The 19,901-nt window shown below is 36.1% G+C and overlaps 1 protein-coding gene across 1 annotated transcript in view; it reads left to right on the forward strand.

Moving 5' to 3' along the window:
- LOC129745645 (protein timeless-like) overlaps window positions 1-19,847 on the forward strand; it is a 23,189-nt gene extending 3,342 nt beyond the window's left edge. The window contains exons 2-3 of the mRNA XM_055738865.1: window positions 18,483-18,590; window positions 18,675-19,847. Of these exons, the coding sequence (XP_055594840.1) occupies window positions 18,807-19,736 (930 nt within the window). The 5' untranslated portion in view covers window positions 18,483-18,590; window positions 18,675-18,806 and the 3' untranslated portion in view covers window positions 19,737-19,847. The remainder of the gene's footprint in view (window positions 1-18,482; window positions 18,591-18,674) is intronic.
- Window positions 19,848-19,901: the final 54 nt, after the last annotated feature.

The following is a 19,901-nucleotide window of genomic DNA, read 5'->3' on the forward strand; positions in this document are numbered from 1 at the left end:
TATCTCGGAGCTATGTAAACGAAATAAAAATGTTTTGTACTTAAAATGAAAGCGTCTAAGACCCGTACGTGTGCTGTGACAGGCGCGAGTCTAGGATAAGCTGCTCTCGATTCGGCACACGGCGGGCAAAAACCCTAGGGTTGCCAGCCAAAAAGGGAGGAGGAAGACCGGACCACGGTCGGAGTAGAATGCCCTTTCGGCGAGGGGCATTCGAGTAGTGTGCGTCCGATCCTAGCAGTAAAGCATACAAAGATAAGGCTCTACCTTCTGCGTATGCCGAGCTGTTTATGTAAGTCGCGATCGTTGTGTAGGATACCTCCACCGCCGCGGAGTATCTGAGTAAAACGCGTCCCCTACGAGGGAAGCTGCGGGGATAAGACTATACCTTCTTCGCAGTCGAACTCGTAGGGGGAAGAGTATTTACGCCGCGAAATACTCTCGGGTAGGGTGACTTCACGTCGTCGGCGGGTGAGTCACCTGAGTCCGTGTAGGATGAATTCTTCGCCGGGAATCATCCGAGTAGTCTTTCGTAAAGCCCCGGACGTGTGCTGTGACAGGCGTGTGTCCAGGATAAGCTGCTCTCGATCGGCACACGGACGGGCAAAGAGGAGAGGGCCTCGAGCCAAGCCAAGCGGAGCCAAGATCTCGAGTCGTTAGAGGAGAGGTCATTGGTCTGGTGTCTCGAACAGAGGCGGAGAGCACGATTTTCGTGGGAACCAAGCTAGTCTCGAGTTGCTAGTAAAGGCCGGATCTCGAGTCGCTAGAGGAGAGGTCCTTAGTCTTGAATCGTAACGAGAGGCAGGGTATATATGCTAGAGTTTGACTCGAACTGGAGTTGCCGATGAGCGCTTAAGCGCGGACTTGGTCTCCCATCTCGGGTATAGCCTTCGTTGCAGGTCCGGGTGGGAATCATGGCCAGAGGCCCCAGGTGGACTTTATGGCGTAGGGGTACTTAGTATCATGAGTCGTCCAATTGCACCCTTGGACCCAGAGTAGCATACTGGGGGGACTCGGTCGCTCGCCGTGCCTTGGAATGCAATCCGTAAAAAAGGCTTACCACCTGGGTGATCAACTAAAAAAAAAAACCCTATTCGTTGACCTCAGCGGCCATTTTGTTCCACAATCTCTTCATCTCTGTTCCATCCCGAGTCGTCCTACCATTCTTCTTCATCTTCTGCTTGGCAATTACCCAAAATTTTTCGATAGGGCGGAATTGAGGGCAGTTGGGTGGGTTGATGTTCTTTTCGACCAAATCCACCCGTTGGCCCGATACTACTATAGTACTTCTTTGCTGTAGTGGCAGCTTGCCAAATCTGGCGAAAACTTTACTGGTCCTTTGTGAGATCTAATGTACGAAAAAAAAACGTTTCTCAGTCACTCCGTTTTGTACATTTCGGAGTCCATGGTCTTGTTTTTCACAAAATCCGGGGTTTTTCGTCCGCAGCAGACAATACCTCGCCAGATCAAACACTTTCTTGCAAACTTATCAGCAAAAACGAATTTGAACTTGCCGGGGACATCACCATGACCAGTGCAGTGCACCACTGCAGTGGCTTTCTAAAATTTTTGGCCAGGAAGCTGCCCAAAATCCATCTTCACGTACGTTTCGTCATCCATGAGGATGCATCCGTCGAACTTCGTTGGAATCTTCTTGTATAACTTCCGGGCACGTCCTTTGGCTACTAAATTCTGCTTCAATGTCCGGTTTGGTTGCTTACTGGTCTGATAGGATCGTATTCCTTCGCGTAGATGAATCCTTCTGACGGTGCACCGGTCGGCGTTGAATTTCTTGGCAATGTCGTAGTCCGACTATCCTGTGTTTGCCTTGATCGTTCTCAACACCTTCAAATACAGTTTCCGATCCTTAATTCCACTATGACGCTTTGTATGAATCTGCCGATCGATAGTATGCATTTCACGGAAACGTTTGAGAACGCTGCACACGGTTGATCAAATCGCTTCGCAGTCTTTAACAAAGATCAATGAGTCTTTAACTTCAAATATTCAGTTACTTTTTTGAATGATGTTAGAAAAAGTTGTAATCTTCACAAATTTCTCAAAAAAAATGTAGAATTCAATTTTTTTAAAGCGCTGTATCTCTGAAACGATACTAGGCGAGATAAGATTCCTTGATTGAATAAAGGATAATAAATAAATTCAATATCAGTTTTTAGTTTATGTAGGTTTATCAGTTATCAAAGATTGATTTTACCCAAAACTGACCAATTTGAAAATTTCCACACCTCATATCGCCAAAAACTATAGGTTATAGAAAAAATCTGATGAATGTTTTGAATCCAGAACGCTAAAATCTTCAAAAATCAGTAATTGAAACATAGACACCGAAAATGCTGTTCCACAGTGATGATCTGAATGTTGTACAACGTGAAAAAGTATTAAGATGGTGCGGTAATTTTTTAATATTCTAACGTCGCTGAACTTAGCGTAGTGTCTATTCTTGACCGAAAAGTTTTCAGGACGAATAGCTCAGTTGACACCGTTGTTTTTTATCTGGGTTTTTTTCGATACGAATATGTCCTACTACTCCTATTCTTAAAAGCTAGAAAGAAATGCGAATGACACACGCACTTCTGGGAATAAGTCTTTTTCATTCTGGTATTTATATGCACTCTGAACTTTAAGAGGCAAATCGTAACCACTTATTAACGGCAAACAGAAACACTTTGTTGTATACAGCTGTATTATTGAAATTCAAATCCACTTTCACAAAACACAGGTTGAGTTCTATCAGTGTGCATGTGTTTTTTTGCTGTAGTACCGGGAGACTCAACTTTGTAGAGGTCAGCCCCATCGCTAGTTTTAGCTGTAGAACATTGCACGATGATCCAAAGACACAGCACACACCCTCTCTTCGCCCTCTCTCGGTGCAAGATAAGCGCAATTGAAGTCACGTTTTGCATACATACAGCCAAACTGCAATGAACCTACATACATTTTAGGTTTTCGGTTCCGGCACCATAAATGATTAATAGTTCCCTGAAGAGCAAAAATGGAAAATGCAGTTTACAGATTTAATTATGATTAATGATTTCGAGGAAGGTAACTTTTGTACAATCGAAATTGATAAACGGTTTGAATCCGTAATTGGAAAAGTTTAAGAGAAGGTGTCCATCGTAATACAATTATCTACGGAACTGAATATTTTTAAATTATTTCTTTTAAGTTTACTATTTCTTAGCATAGTCTATCTATATTTGTTTCATAGCACTTTTATTACATTTCGATACATTATCATCCTTAACACTATTTTCTTAATGATTTCATTATAATTTTAATTTTTGACATTCGTCAGCGAAAGAAAAATAAACTTACATGCATCAAGAACTGCGGTATACGTTGATATTTATTGATGGGTGTTAACCAATTTTTAGATGGTTTGCTATAATTTTATTAAAAGAACAGAAAATTCTTCAAAAATTTACAATTTGGTTTCAGGGTTTGTTTTCAACAGAGGGGATACCAAGATAACATTCTTATGTAAGATCTCTAAAAAGAATCATATCCGAATTGTGTCGAAGAAAGTTCACACAAATTAAGATATGTACATACACCCAAAATTAAGCCTTTACTCCAATAATGAGTTCTCGACATTTCAACGTACAAGTGAAGCCCTTTCACTTGACTGGCTGAAAGTAGAAATCGGAGCTAAACTAATTTCTTCCGGTACTAAATCTAGTAACTTGTACTAGCGAACTAGCGACACTATTTTTCGTCACCTACAAGTGACACCCTTTCGTTAGATGGGTCGCAAGTTGAAATCGGAGCAAAACTAATTTCTCGCGGTACTAACCCTAGTAGCTTGTCTCAGGTCTAAAGTCTCATGTCTCTGGTCTAATGTTTCATGGCTCTTGTCTCATGCCTCAGGTGTCATCTCTTATGTCTCATGTCTCTCTCAGGTCTCAGGTCTCAAGTCTCAGGTCTTAGGTTTCAGGTGTCATGTCTTAAGTCTCAAGTCTAATGTCCCATGTCTTTGGTCTCATTCTACAGGTCTCAGGTCTCATGTCTCAGATCTCAGGTCCCTGGCTTCAGGTCTCAGGTGTCATGTCTAAAGTCTCAAGTCTCAGATCTCATGTCTCTAGTCTACATTCTCAAATCTAATGTATCAAGTCTCAAGTCTCAGGTCTCAGGTCTCAGGTCTTAAGTGTCAAAACTTTAGAGCTGCAGAATTTGAATGGTCTTTTTTACACGGTTTTCGGGAATCAACACGGTTTTTTTACACGGTTTTCGGGAATTAGCACGGTTTTTTTACACGGTTTTCGGGAATCAACACGGTTTTTTTACGCGGTACGTATATCTGTGTAAAAAAAACCTTACTGCACAATCAAAATTAAGCCTTTACTCCAATCATGAGTTCTCGATATTTCAACGTTATTGGCGCTGTGAATGCCATTGGTGCTGATAAGATTTGTGATCGCTACAACGCCAAGCAGCCAGACTTGAATGGATTGATCCGGTCGATCAATGCTGTACGTCTGTAGTAAAGCGGCATTCCTTGTTTCAAACAAAAAAAAAAAAACAGTAGAAAACCAATAACACAGTTTCTCATTTCCAATACCCATTCAATAGGAATCCATTCCCATCCGCACTCCTTTCACATGACAAAGAACTCTCCCGAAATATCAGAAAGCCAACTCTGTGCGTTTTTGGTGATTGGCCGTGGCAGAACGACTATGACAATTATTCCTCTTCCTCCTCTTCCGGCTCAGGTAGTACTGGTACTTTTTTTTTTTTTTTTATTTTTTTTTTAAATATGTCTTTATTAGTCTTTTAATCATTACATTTAAGTTACATTATTAAAGTTAAATTAAAGTGTTCAGATCAATTATGATCAGTTCAACTCTTTGATACAGTGTATTTTAAACATTGTTTATTTGATTTAAATTTGCTTTAGCAATAAATAATTTGATTTAAAGGAGAATATCCTGTTAAGCAAAAAAAAAAAAAAAGATGTATAAACTTAATCCTAAATCCTAAAAACTAACTTAATTGTAAAGAGAACGAATCTCTGCGATGGAAGACTGCATCGATTTGCCTCTGAAGTTGGAGATGATTTTGTTGGCCATCTCTTCGATCGATTCTATGCCTGCAATCCGATGAAGATCTTCGGTGCTGTGCCAAGGTGGAAGCCGCAAAATCATTTTCAGAACCTTGTTCTGAATCCTCTGGATGGCTTTCTTCCTCGTCGCGCAGCAGCTAGACCAAATCGGAACTGCATACATTATCGCTGGTCGAAAGACCTGTTTGTAGATTAACATCTTGTTTCGCAGACACAACCTGGATTTCCTGTTGATGAGAGAATAAAGAGATTTAGTGTATTTATTACATTTAGATTGAATATCTTCAATGTGATTTTTAAAAGAAAGATTTCGATCAAGTGTGAGTCCCAAGTACTTCACGTGATCAGACCATTCTAATGAAACCCCATTAAAAGTTATGGAATGATTTTCATTAGGTTTTAAAAAATTTGCTCTTGGCTTATGGGGAAATAAAATAAGTTGAGTTTTGGAAGCGTTAGGAGAAATTTTCCACATTTTCAAGTAATTCAAAAAGGAATTTAAATTTTGTTGCAATCTACTGCGTACCACCCGTAAATTTCGACCTTTGGCTGAAAGCAAAGTATCATCAGCAAATAATCTTCTACCTTTTCCTTCTGGTACATCAGGAAGATCAGAAGTAAAAATATTGTATAAAATTGGCCCAAGTATACTGCCCTGAGGGACCCCAGCTCTAATGGGAGTCCTTTCAGAGCATGAATTTTGATAGCTTACTTGTAAAGTTCGGCTAGTCAAATAATTTTGAATAATTTTGGTTAGATATACAGGAAAATCAAACCGAGCTAATTTAGCTACTAAACCTTTGTGCCAAACACTGTCAAAAGCTTTTTCAATATCAAGAAGAGCAACACCAGTTGAATAACCTTCAGATTTGCTAGCGTTAATCATATTAGTTACACTCAAAAGTTGATGTGTAGTAGAATGTCCACGACGAAAACCAAATTGTTCATCAGGGAAAATAGAATTCTGATTAATGTGAATCATCATTCTATTCAAAATAACTCTCTCAAATAGTACTTAAAGAAGGAAGCAAACTAATTGGTCGATAACTTGATGGCTCTGAAGCACTTTTTCCAGGTTTCAAAATTGGAGTTACTTTGGCATTTTTCCATTTATTGGGAAAATAAGCCAAGTGAAAACATTTGTTGAAGATTTTAACTAAAAAATTTAAAGTGCTTTCAGGCAACTTTTTAATAAGAATATAGAAAATCCCATCTTCCCCCGGAGCTTTCATATTTTTAAATTTTTTGAAAATCAATTTAAGTTCATCAATATTTGTCTCGCAAGAACTTTCAAATACATTTTGTTTAGAAAGAATTTCATCAAATTCAAGGGAAATTTCAGCATCAATTGGACTTACAACGTTTAAATTAAAATCATGAGCAGACTCAAATTGTTGGGCTAATTTTTGAGCTTTTTCTGAATTAGTTAAAAGAAGTTTATCCCCATCTTTCAAAGTAGGAATTGGCTTCTGGGGCTTTTTCAGAATTTTAGTTAATTTCCAAAAAGGCTTTGAGTAGGGTTTTATGTCCTCTACTGCTTTAGCAAAATTTTCATTACGAATGAAATTTAAACGACGTTTGATCTCTTTTTGAAGGTCGCAATAAATAAATTTTAAATAAGGATCCCTAGTACGTTGATATTGGCGTCGACGAATGTTTTTCAGTCGTATCAAAAACTGAAGATCATCATCAATTAAGGGTTGATTAAATTTATGTTTAACTTTAGGTATTGAAGCGGCTTTAGCATTGACTATTGAAGTTGTCAAATTTTCTATAGCCAAATCAATATCTTCTATTGAATTCAGTGGAACGTTTACATCTAAATTACGTTCAATAAAATTCATATATCGCTCCCAGTTAGCCTTTGGAAAATTAAAAGTTGATTTTAAAGGGTTTTCAATGGGACTTTGGGATAAAGAGAAAGTTATTGGAAGGTGGTCTGAATCGAGGTCCGCATGAGTAACTAATTGACTACAATGCTCGCCTAAATCCGTTAGAACCAAATCAATTGTGGAAGGATTTCTAATCGAAGAAAAACAAGTATGCCCATTAGGATATTCAACAGTATAATAACCTGTAGAGCAATCATTAAACAAAATATTCCCATTAGAATTTGATGAAATATTATTCCAAGATCGGTGTTTTGCATTAAAGTCACCAATAATAAAAAATTTAGATTTATTTCTAGTCAGTTTTTGTAAATCTCCCTTCAAAAAATTTTTCTGTTCACCGCTGCATTGAAAAGGCAAGTATGCGGCAACAATTATAATTTTCCCCATAGAAGTTTCTAATTCAATTCCAATTGTTTCTAAGACTTTTGTATTGAAAGAAGGAAGAAGTCTAAATTTGAGACGACTATTGATGACAATAGCTACACCCCCACCTTGTCGATCAAGTCGATCATTTCGTAAAATTTTAAAGAAAGCATTGCTTTTCAAGTTATTGTCTGGCTTTAAAAAAGTTTCAGTGATGGCAGCAATATGTATGTTTTGAGTTTTCAAAAATAAAAAGAATTCATCTTGGTTAGCCAGCAAAGATCTAGCGTTCCAATTCATAATATTTAAACATCTATTTGGATCCATGAGGGAATCGTAAAGTCATAATAATTTTGTTAGCATAATTAAAAGAAGTTTGGAAAGCTTCAAACATTGAATTTGCTTTCAACATAAGTTGCATCATTTCCAATAAATTTTGATGCAAAAATTTTAATTTTTCCTCAGTAATCTCACCCAAATCAACAAAATTGTTAGGATCAGAAAATGAAGGAGAAGAACAAGTATTTGAATTTCGGGGATTTTCCCAAGCCTTCGCATGAACGTTGAGACTTGGTTTTTTCCCATTTTTATTAGTTAAACCTGAAGAGGGAAACCCATTTTCAACCACCTCTGAGAACGATAAACAACGAGTCTGGGGCGCAGATTCAGCACAGGTAACATTAAAATCACTTCGGGTATTACCCAGCCGTGATTCCAATGTAGACCGAGGCTGACCGCGAACAGGCAGGTTGCTTGCCGGCCCGACGTGTGAAGACGAAGAAGAGGAAGGAGAAGAAACTTTTCTGGAAACTTTGGGATTTTTCCTAGAAGCAATAATTTTTGCCCTGATGGGACAGTCTAGCGAATTCGAGGAATGATTACCTGCGCAATTTGCACACTTGAAAAATTCTGTTTTTGGCTTATCACCACCAAAAAGGCATTTAGATTTTTCATGATCGAATGAGCCGCAAAACATGCATCTGGCATTCATTCTACAATTTTTAGTGCCGTGACAAAAAGCTTGACAACGACGACATTGCGTAATATTTTGTAAAAAATTGGTAGTAGATTTACGAAAAGGTTCAAATTTTACTCGACAATGAAACATAAGACGAGCCTTTTCCAAAATTTTCAAATTATTAACCTGATCCTTTTTAAAATGGATCAAATAAAGTTCAGGAGCAAAACCAACACTACTGGTATTATTCGTGTTGGTTCTTTTCCTCATTTGAATTACTTGAATTGGAGAAAAACCTAACAAAGAATTTAATTCAGCTGTGATCTCATCCGGTGTCTGATCGCCAGTGAGACCACGAAGTACAACTTTAAATGGACGATCACTTCTAGTGTCGTACGTAAAAAATTGGTGTTTTTTATTATTCAAATAATTTAAAACCTTTTGAAAATCATTAAAAGATTCCGCCAATATACGAGCAGTTCCCCTTCGACCGATCTGAAAAGAAATCTTCACATCCTTGACGGAAGTGACGATTTCTTTTCGAAAGGCATTGAAGTCAGGAATCGTGACCGTTATTGGTGGAATCTTTTCGTTTTTAAGAGTATAAGAAGAAGAAGGTTTCTTAGTACTCTTATCAGAATTAAATATGAATATTTCCTCATCACCGATGTTATGAAGGACATCGAATGAATTGGAAATTTCAACTTTTTTGGGCGATGGACCTGAATTAGGTTCGGCAATCCGTTTTCTTCCGGCCCTTGACCCGGCCGATGACTTCCCCATGCTGGAAAGAAAAGAGAAAATATGAATAAAAGAAAATGAAAATAATTTTAGCACTGAAAAGTGCTGATTGAAATACAGGTAAGGAAAAAATAAATAATGCAAAATGTTCCTGCAGGTACACAGCAACGATACGATGCTCCGGCGTACGTGTTGACGGCTCAACGGTACAGATGGAAGTGATTTACTTCAAGAATGATTTTCTTGTCCGTTCTGGCATCTGTCTTGGGCTTCAGTCCTCTTCCTGGGCGATCCATCTCCAATCCGAACGTTTTCATCTTCTTCATGATTTTTGATACCGCTGTCTTGCTGATTTCGTAGTGCTTGGCTACTTCCCGGTGCGTTTGACCGCTATTCACATCACGAACAACCAGTTTCCGGATGGACAACGGAATGGAACCATAAATTTATGCGTACTCTATATTTCACAACTTATTCGAATGTAGACACCTGTTTGAATACTCCAGATCCAAGCCAGTTGTTTATGAAACGTCAAAATACACAAAACAAACAAATTCGAGGGGCCTCGCGATGGAAACTTATCGAAATTATATTGATTTTGAGTTGGACACTTTATTTTGCCCATTTTTTTTTTGGAATATAAATTTTTTTTCTATCAGAAAAACTTTCTATTTTTTACCAGCCCAACATTAACAAAAATTAAAAAGAACATAATAAACAATATTTTAAAAATGATTACGATGTGTTTTCGGTGAATTTTAACCAGAAAAATAAAAGAAATGATAAAAAAATAATTTGGACACTTTATTTTGCCCCTCACTGTAGGTATACATTGTGGTTACAGGTTTTTGGTACCTATATATTGTGCTGTGAGATTTGTAAATTTGTTTACTATTTCAATGAAGAAAAATCCTTTTTAGTCCTAAGCTACTCAATATATCTACTATGACCACTAGAAAACTGCAAGAAAAATGACTTTTTGCTCCCATATGTTTTTTCGATGTCCTTCGGGTCACCAAGCATCAGTGAAAAATTTGAGATGATTTGGTTGATGGGAATTTGTATGAAAGAAGAAATTTTTGCTTACAAAATCATCCAGAAAACTTTAATAAGCTTGAAATGTAGTTTGTCTTTATTTACTGGATTGGTCTATTCTTAAGCTTCATTTATTGGAAACATGGGAATAAGCTAGCCCCCCCTCCCCCCAGAAAATGGCCCCGGGACTACGATGGCCTAATCCGGCCATGCCCCTTTCTGAAGCCGCACTCCAATTTATTTCATTTTTCTATGACAGCAATGTTTAGTAATAGTAACCATGTGCATTTGTAAGTAGGAAAACATAGGTAATCTTTTTTATTTTCTCGAATTTGTGTTTAAACAGTACACCAATATTTAGCACATATTTTACGCATTATAGGGTGACTATAGCCGCACTAAGATTTTCACATCGTTTTTTTTGCAGGGTGGGCACAGAACCGGGAAAACCGGGAAAAAACCGGGAATTTGAAATCGAACCGGGAAAAAACTGAGAATTCAGACCCAAAACCGGGAAAATTAACGAAAGGAAACCGAAATTCAGTTTTGGTTCTAAGATCAGGGATTCAAACCAAAATTCAAAATTCAATTTCCAAGTCAGAATTCAACAGTTCAAAAATGTGTAAGAAGAACATCGAAAGTTTGGAAATTTTTAAACTATCTCTCTGATTTCTCTTTAACTACATCTAAATTGAAAAAAATTCACTAATTTACCGGAGCCTAGAGTTCAAAACTGCCTCGAAGAATGAGACGATAAATTCAAAAAGTCTCTTAGAATTGGTTTAAGTATCGTACATCATTACAATTGTTAAAAAAAAAACTATCAATCATATAAAAGCAAGCAAATTAAACTAAAATTTAGCATGAAATGGAAATGTAGAAAGACAATCATCTGTATGCACGGCACGGTGTTTTTTGTAGCTTAATAAAGCCGGAACAAATTTCAAATCCTTCTTTTGTCACTCGGAGTTGGATCTTCGCAAGGGGGGTACAATAAAAAATAATGCAAAAAACTAATAAATGGGAATAAATTGCGTGGTAGCTTGCATGCAATAAAATTACATACTATATCATTGCACAAAAACCATAATTCAAGTAATTTTTTGTCGAAAAATTCAATAAAATCAAGGATACAAAAGGTTTTAAAACTCTCAACTTCCACAATTTGTTTTTTGCTCGTGTAATCTTTCTGATGTTTTATAAATTTTCCGAAATTTTCCTAAAATACTTCAAACTTTATTTGTTTCCCCCTTCGGGTTTTTCGGAAATGTCGAAGGGGGGGGGGGGGGGGGGGGGGGTGACAAAATAAGAAAGTGATATTTGTTCCGGCCTAATAATAAATTTGACATCGCTGAAAATTCGCTTAGATAAATAGGAAACCATCTAATATCAAACGCACTGTTTGGAAAATTATCTTTTTTCGATCACTGATCATAATTTATCCACACAATTTCAAATTATACTTTTTAAAGCTGGAATATGTTGAGATCCTTTGAAAATTTGCGAAAATTTCGATTGAACTGATTTCGATCCTGATCCGTGACGAAAATTGAAAAAAAATTTTGAAAAAATAAGTCATTTGTTTTCCTTTTTTCATAATGGCGTGTTTATGTCAATAGAAGACAAATTCTTCAAGATTCTTGAAATAATTCAACATTGCATGGTACTTTCCTCATAATATACATATTTGTGTTTTGAGTGACGCATTTAAGAAAAAAAAAACCCTAGAATTTGAATGTTAAAAAAGACCCATGTCAAAATAACAAAATTACTCCAATTATGTTTAGCTTATTTCAGCACAAGTCAACCAAATTTTCATTCTTCCGTTTGCCCGGGGGGTTAAGAGCTAATTTGACTTATATTGACGAATTTAGGGAAATTTTTTTATATTGTTTTACTCAAATAAATCAAATATTTTTTTAAAAGCATAAGTAAAAAAAATGAAGTCTTCAACAAAGTTGCAAAAGGAATCTTTGATATCGAAAGCTCATAAATGTTCTTCAATGATGTTACAAATATTTACATTTTTTCTATTGTTTTTTAAAATTGAGGATTTTTTTTTCAAGTGTGTTGTTTCTTTGAATCTAGAATAGCTAGGTAATCCTTAAAATTAGTTTTATCTTAGCATGTGTTTGAAGGAATTTATAAGATTTGATTTCCTGATACAGGGGTGGTTTCCAGGCAAGCATTACAAAATACGTTCTAGCTCTATTATTAACCGGATCAGCTATTTAATTTTCAGACTTTTACCCCGAGAAATTGACTCAACATAAAAATATATGTTGAAAATTTAACTTTTGCTTTTTCACATTTTTCTGCATAACAAAGCTAATCCTCTACTGAATGAAAATTGAAAACGTTGGGATTTTTTTTTATGGAAATATATTCATTGCCAAAAAAAAGATCCGTTTTTCAATAATTTTAATAATGTACTATTAAAATGAAGAGTTAATCATCGTAAATTTATTTTAATTAAATTGTTTTATCGGCTATATCGGTGAAATGTTGTGTTCTTTGAGAGAGAATATTTTAAGAGTTTAAGGATTTGTGAACGGATGGAGGATTGGAATAGGATGAGTGATGTTGAGAAACAAAGAGATAAAATAAGATGAAAAATTTTTCAAACTAAAATTACCCTTCCGCTCATTTTTAACATCATTCATCTTTTTCTAGTCTTCTATCCGTCTATAAGTTTTCAATTCTTAAAATAAATAAATTGATTTTCGGCGATTTCAGTCTTGTGACGTCGAGTGCTGAAAAAATCGAGTTTTGCAACGAAAGGCATACACAATTTTAATGAAGAGATTAACCACCGTAATGTTTGTATGTTACTTTAATTTGTCGGCCTTAGCGATGAAAAGTGATGTCCTTTTTAGTAGGGACATCTAAAGCTTATGAAATTTTATAGGTGGATGAAAATGAAAGATGTTGAAAATTCCCTTGTGGGGCGGACCACGCTTGGCCTACTAATGTGTGGTGGTAGATGCAACTCTATCTGTATCTACTGCTTCATAGTAGTAGGCCCGTGAGGAACAAAAATTTGATATGTGATGATATGCTTCTAAATAAAATTCTACCCGCTCATTTTCAACATCTTTCATTTTCATCTAACCTTCTATCCACCTATAAAATTTCATAAGCTTTAGATGTCCCTACTTAAAAGGACATCACTTTTCATCGCTAAGGCCGACAAATTAAAGTAACAGGCATACACAATTTTAAGAAAATTTGGAAAAATCCTTTGAAAATCCATTAATTGGCCTACAAGAAGTGCATCTTTCAAATAAGAACAAGTCAATGACTATGCCACATTAGACTGAGTCGATTTGGGGTCATTTTTGAATTTCTCAAAACCTGGGTCTAAAAAGCTTCGTCTTGGTGCAAAACTCATCCATGATTTTTTTGCAAAATTTTTAAGTTACGTTTACATGAGTAAATTTGAACTTTTAGTTTTGTATGGGAAAATTGAATATTTGGTACTGAAAATCAACTTCATTTTGGTTTGTTCTGTAGAACCGGGCCAGCTGACAGTTTTAATGCCAATTTATAAAATTCCTAAAAGAAGATTTCCGCTGAACAACTTTGTCCGGTCTTCGACAATTTCGTATCTAATTGGATAAAAAAGTTATTAGCTGTTTAACAGAGGTATGTCTTTTCGCATTGATAAACAATAAATTCAATTGGCATCACTGCTGGAGACTCGCGAAGTATTGCATAAAAAGTAGTCATGCAATACCTCGCTAGGCACCCTGCAGGGATGTCAATTGAATTTATTGTTTATCAATGCGAAAAGACATACCTCTGTTAAACAGCTTATATCTTTTTTGCCTAATAAGATACGAAATTACAGACTTCGACAAAGTTGTTCAGCGGAAAATTTACTTTAGGAATTTTATAAATTGGCATTAAAACTGTCAGCTGGCCCGGTTCTACAGAAGAAACCAAAATGAAGTTGATTTTTCAGCACAAAATATTCAATTTTCCCATACAAACCAAAAAGTTCAAATTTACTCATGTAAACGTAACTTAAAAATTTTGCAAAAAATCATGGATGAGTTTTGGACCAAGACGAAGCTTTTTAGACCCCAGGGTTTGAGAAATTCAAAAATGACCCCAAATCGACTCAGTCTAATGCTACATGACTGGAAATTTGTATTGAAGTACATCGTAAACTATACTTCTTTCGATAATGTAGTCAGTGGCTAAAAGTTAACTTTTTAGCACTGAATTGCCTAAAATACAATTATAATAACGATTCAAAAATTGAATAAGATTTTTTTTGCAAATATTGACTTTTTTTAATATATAAAAAATCTTTTCTGAGTTCTAAAGAAAATATTTTTAAAACTAAGCTTAAACAGAAGACAAGTTTTTCGGAAAATGGTAGGGTCAACTTAAGTTATCATAATATCAACAAAGATCATTCTTTTTTGTTCTTATTTCTGTTCATAATTATCCAGGTTATTATGGGGTAGTAATGAACACTGTTAAGATTCTTGTCACGTAATATTTTTTATGATGTTACATTGCTTAAGGAATCTAAACACTGCGTCTTGATACGATTTGTGGTCTTTAAAAATTTTCCCCTAATTAGTCATGGATAATTTTTGTATTCACAAAGGAACAAGGAATCTTGTCCATACAATCTCATATTTACAGATTTTAGAAACTGATAATGTTATATATAACGGTTTATTTTCAAGATCTTGATGGTTATTGGTATTTGAAACATTACAGATAAGTTTAGAAAATCGAACCATAACAACAAGTGTTCATAATTCCCCGTGTTTTGAAAAACATGGGCAATTATAAACAATCCTCTATGAACCAGTATGATAAATGTTTAGCAAAAATTTATATTACACTTGAAGATGCATTTATTACTGACTGTAAAACGCCTGAAAACAACATACTAAATTTACTGTGACAAGGGAGCTACATAATTGAATGCCCTCAGAACACTTTCAAATTATAGAAACGTGGATTTTGTGAGCTGTAGTAACACAATTGATATCTGTAACACTTGAAAAAAATTGTGAACATGATTTAAAACCCCATAACGATTTTGTGTGGCACGTTTTTTTCTATCATTTATATAAATGTGATGAAAACCTAAAAATAGAATCGAATTCGTCTAAGTGTTCAATAATTTGAGTGTTATGAAACAAAACAACCAAATCAACGAATTAAGTTGAAAATTTTGTTATATGCCGACGAAAATGGATAATCAAACTCGGGAAAACCTTGAATTTTTGGCAATTTAGTCAAGCAGATAATTCGAAAATGTTGAAAGAAGGTGTCTTAAGTAAAAGTGATGAAATTCATTGAAACTTGGATTTCAAGTGAGATACACAGTAAACGAAAATTACCGAGTTCGGTAATTTTTTTACCGAAATCCTAACATGTGTAAATCGTTAAACTGTTCGGTAATTTTTTCGGTAAAAAATAAACGAACATCGGTAAATCGATTCTTCATTTACCGATGTTCGATTATTTTTTACCGAAAAAATTACCGAACAGTTTAACGATTTACACATGTTAGGATTTCGGAAAAAAAAAATCACCGAACTCGGTAATTTTCGTTTACTGTGTACATATAAGACATTTTAGTACCAAAACATGAAAAGGGTCAATGTTCATTTATGACGTTTCGAGAAAAACGCGTTTAAATTTTTTTTTAGATTGCGAAGAGGGTGGATAGCTTTTCGCAATTTTCCCTTTGAAAGTTTTACATTTGGACCATTTGTTTATTTTGACGTAAAGAGTGTATTATGATAGATTGAGTCGATTCGGGGTCATTTTTTAAATTTTCCAACTCGGGGGTTATAAAAAGCTTCGTTTTGGTTCAAAGCTGAAGTGTTATTTGAGTGCACTGATGGTTTTTTGTTTTAAATATTTTGTCCATGGAGATCAACTATCACAGTTTTATTTTATGTTTCTTTCATATGTGTGACTTGGCCTAAGTTGTTCAAAAATATTGTAAAACTTGCAAGCAAGTGCTGCTGCATAGATTTTTTGTAGGAATAATTTATCTTCCTTTTCCAGGTTGCAATCTTATTCCTAAAACGTTTACTTCCTTCGAACCATATCGAACAAGCTAGAAAATTTTCCAGCCATTAACAATCGGCATGAATAACATCTTATTGTACCGTTTCCAGAATTCAAATTCGCGAGTTCAGCCTTCCATCAAGTTCAGTACATAAACAAGAAAATCCTCCGCATTATGAACCAATTTACATCTTCGTCAAGTCGGATGCCACTGAACACTGGGCCAGAGTGTCGATTCTTCATTTTTAAAACTAAACTACCATAAATATTCAAATGATTTAAAAGAATCGAGGGTGCAAAGATATTTCAATAAGTTTTTTGCAATACCTACTTTTTTAGTTAACTTAAAACAAACAGAACTCGCATTTTTCTTATAGTCGTCTGGAAATATGTAACAGTTAGTTATTTAAGGAAAATAATGCACAGAAAGGTTACCTAATACCGAGACAGAAATATTTACTACTTTATGGAGTCGTTAAGTAAATTTGAATAACCGCAAGATTTGCATCCCAGGGCCTAGTGTATCTTGGAGGCCCACGGAAACAGATGGTTAACGAGCTTTGCTCTCAAGAATATGCAAATGTAGTAAAAATACCGCTTAAACTCGATGGGGTAACAAAGCGGAAACAAAACGCGTTTTCGTTTCTCATTTTAAAAAAGGGTCAGTAGGAAGTAGAACAATTACACGAATTATTTGCTTCATCTAGGATTTTAATGGGTTCTTTAATAAAAATGAAATCTACAGCGAATCATAAAGAGTGTGTTTTTTAGTATAGGTCTAGTAATTACACAATTTCCAGAAACAAACATGCAAAACAAACGATAAGCTAGATTTTGCTATTATCGGAAACGGAAAAGTTACTACAACAGAAACAAATAAGCCAACTAAAACGTTATGTTGAGTTTTGCATCGACTGTTCCCAGCCATAATGAGCTTTGTGAGAACTTTTGCTTCAACGACCGTGACATTGAAAACTTTATTTTTCTATGCTCGCTACAGAGAAATAATAAAGCTTTTTTTCTCGATTCTTAGAAAGTCGAGCAGAAAACGAAACTTAAATCATGGAGACTGATGAACAGCGTGAGAAAATGTTAAATTGAGTCTACAGCTTGTCTGTACTGTTTGATAAATTCTGGTTTCAGAATGATAGAATCGTTAATATTTGTTTCAAGATTTTATAGCAACGGAAAAATGATACTACCTTAATGAAAATTTTGAGGTAACGATGTCTGTTTCCTAAAAACTTAAACTATACAAGGGTTGTAAATTGGGGGCGTCATCAACTTGTAATGGATGTATGGAAAAAATTTCATGATCGAATTTTGAAGACCGGCCGTGTACATTTTGTAGATTGGCCCTAAAAACTGACCTGAACGAAATTTCTGCTCAATTGTACTCGAATTAGGGGTACTACAAAGCGCTCAAAGTTTTGTTTTTTTGCCATAAAAAAGCGCCAAAAGGGGGGGGAACCAAAAAATTTCAGAAAAATCTAAATTTCAATTTCGATGCCCAATGACTTAAAAATACATAAAATGTCGAAATCTGATAGGTACTATATCCAAGAATATTTTTTTGACAAAAATCGAATAAAAAATTTCAATAATCGTGAATTGGGGACCAAAGGAAATCCAAAAATCGAAATTTTAATTTTATTGCTAAACGACTTAAAATGCATGAAACTTCGAAATGTGGGATTATCTCGACAAAAAAAATAGCCAAAAATCTACCTTCTGCTTACTCGTTTTCCGGAAAAGCGGCCGTTTTAAGAAAAACCGACTAAGTCCGAGAAAGTTGATTTTTGATATACCTCTATTCAACATCTAATAACTTTTTTTCCTTATAAGATACGAAGAAATGGTGTTCGACAAAGTTGTTCAGCGGAAAATTTCCTTAAAATACTTTATTTATTAGTAAATGTAAATGTTACTTAAAAATTCTGCAAAAAATCATGAATGAGATTTGAACTAAAACAAAACTTTTAAAACCTCATGGTTTGAGAAATTCACTAATGACCCCACATTGACTCTGTCCAGCATGTCTACCCTTTCAAATAAACGAATTTCAAATCACAATCAATTAAAACTTTTTAAGAAACGTTTTCGACTCGAAATCTTTTACTCCTTTAGCATCATAATGGTTCCTGTTCAAGAAACCCGTGTAAATCTATTGTTTTTCACCTTACCCCAGATTTTTGTTACTTTTTCTCTGCCCTGCCTGATACAAACAAACCAGTATCCGAAGAAATGCTTTCGTGCCTTCTTTCTTCCTTTTTCTTCAGAGTTGATTTCCAATACGTTCGTCAATGAACGGACATGTTTTTCATTCAAATTTTCTCACCACCCCTACCGTTTTCTTTCCCTTCCTTAGGTAAAGCACCTCAATGGCTTCGTTCGCACATTTTTGTGCACACAATTCTACAGCCGCCGTCGGTTTCCTGCGAGCCCCGCAACCCAGTTGGAACGCGTGGTAAATCACGTAAGTCAGCAACCTTATTGACGAAGCCAATACGCTTCCTCCCCCGCATAACTCCTGTTACTGACAAAGCCATTATTTTCGCAGCAATAAACCACAGTGACATCGGTGGGCTTATCCTGTTGGGAAGAGCGCTTGTTTTTCGGGAATTTTAAAATCCGGGACGACGGGTTAATGCTTGTTATTTCTCACGTGCTGTAAGCGACCTCATCTTGAAGCATGGAATGGTTGCTAGTAGGTCCGCAGATAAACAGCATTTTCGGTTCGCTAGGATCGTTTGTGGATGACACTTATCTGGTCGACGATGATTGCCTGGTTGCGCTTGAGGAAATAATATGCAAGCTAGCCTTGGAGGATGCCACGCTCAGGACGTTTCGCCGGGCGATTGGATTTGGACAGAATGTGAAAAACGATATCATTCCCCTGCTGATCCATTCAAAGGAAACGAAAATAAAAGATTCCGCCATCCGGCTGCTGGTGAATCTGACGGTTCCGGTAGAATGTCTGCTATCGGTGGAAAACGTTTCCCAGTCGGAAGTAGGGCGGCATACAATATTTGAGCTGAACAAACTCTTATTCACCAGCAAGGAAGCTTTCATCGAATGGAAGGCTACCAAAGCTGTTATTGATCACATGAAGACAATGCTCGAGAGAGACACCAAACTTTCGATTCAGAACTGTGACAGCATTAACAATTGTTTGCTCCTGCTGAGGAATGTACTGCACGTACCGGAACCATGTCCTTCGACAACGCATCCACATCCGACCTTCAGTCACGGCGGGACCTCGTTACAAAATCAAATCATCTGGAATCTGTTTACCCAGAGCATCGACAAGTTGCTCGTCCATCTGATGTCATGTCCCCATCGGGCGTTCTGGGCCGTTACCATGGCCCAGCTGGTAGCCCTGATGTACAAGGACCAGCACATCAACACCCTGCAGAAGATGCTGAACCTCTGGTTCGAATCGACCCTTTCGGAGAGCTCCAATGACAACGAAAGCAACACCACGCCCTCGAAACAGTGCAGCGGAGATTCCAGCCCGATGCTTACCTCGGATCCGACCTCCGATTCCTCGGACAATGGTAAATTGGGATCTTCCAAAAGTATTGGTATGCGACACTCGTGTATGACTGTTTCAACAAATTAATATTCACATAAACTATTGGGAACGTCCGATTTAGTGTTAGCAAGTGATAAGCAGTGTAGTAAAACATACATACATGTTTTCATCTTTCAGGTCACTAGAAGCATCGTGGTATCGTGATAAAGAATGTTTTTCATATCAATTTTGGGCCTTGATTGCATTTGAAAT

The sequence above is a fragment of the Uranotaenia lowii genome, chromosome 2 (assembly GCF_029784155.1).
Source record: "Uranotaenia lowii strain MFRU-FL chromosome 2, ASM2978415v1, whole genome shotgun sequence".
In the NCBI taxonomy this organism is placed as follows: Eukaryota; Metazoa; Arthropoda; class Insecta; order Diptera; family Culicidae; genus Uranotaenia; species Uranotaenia lowii.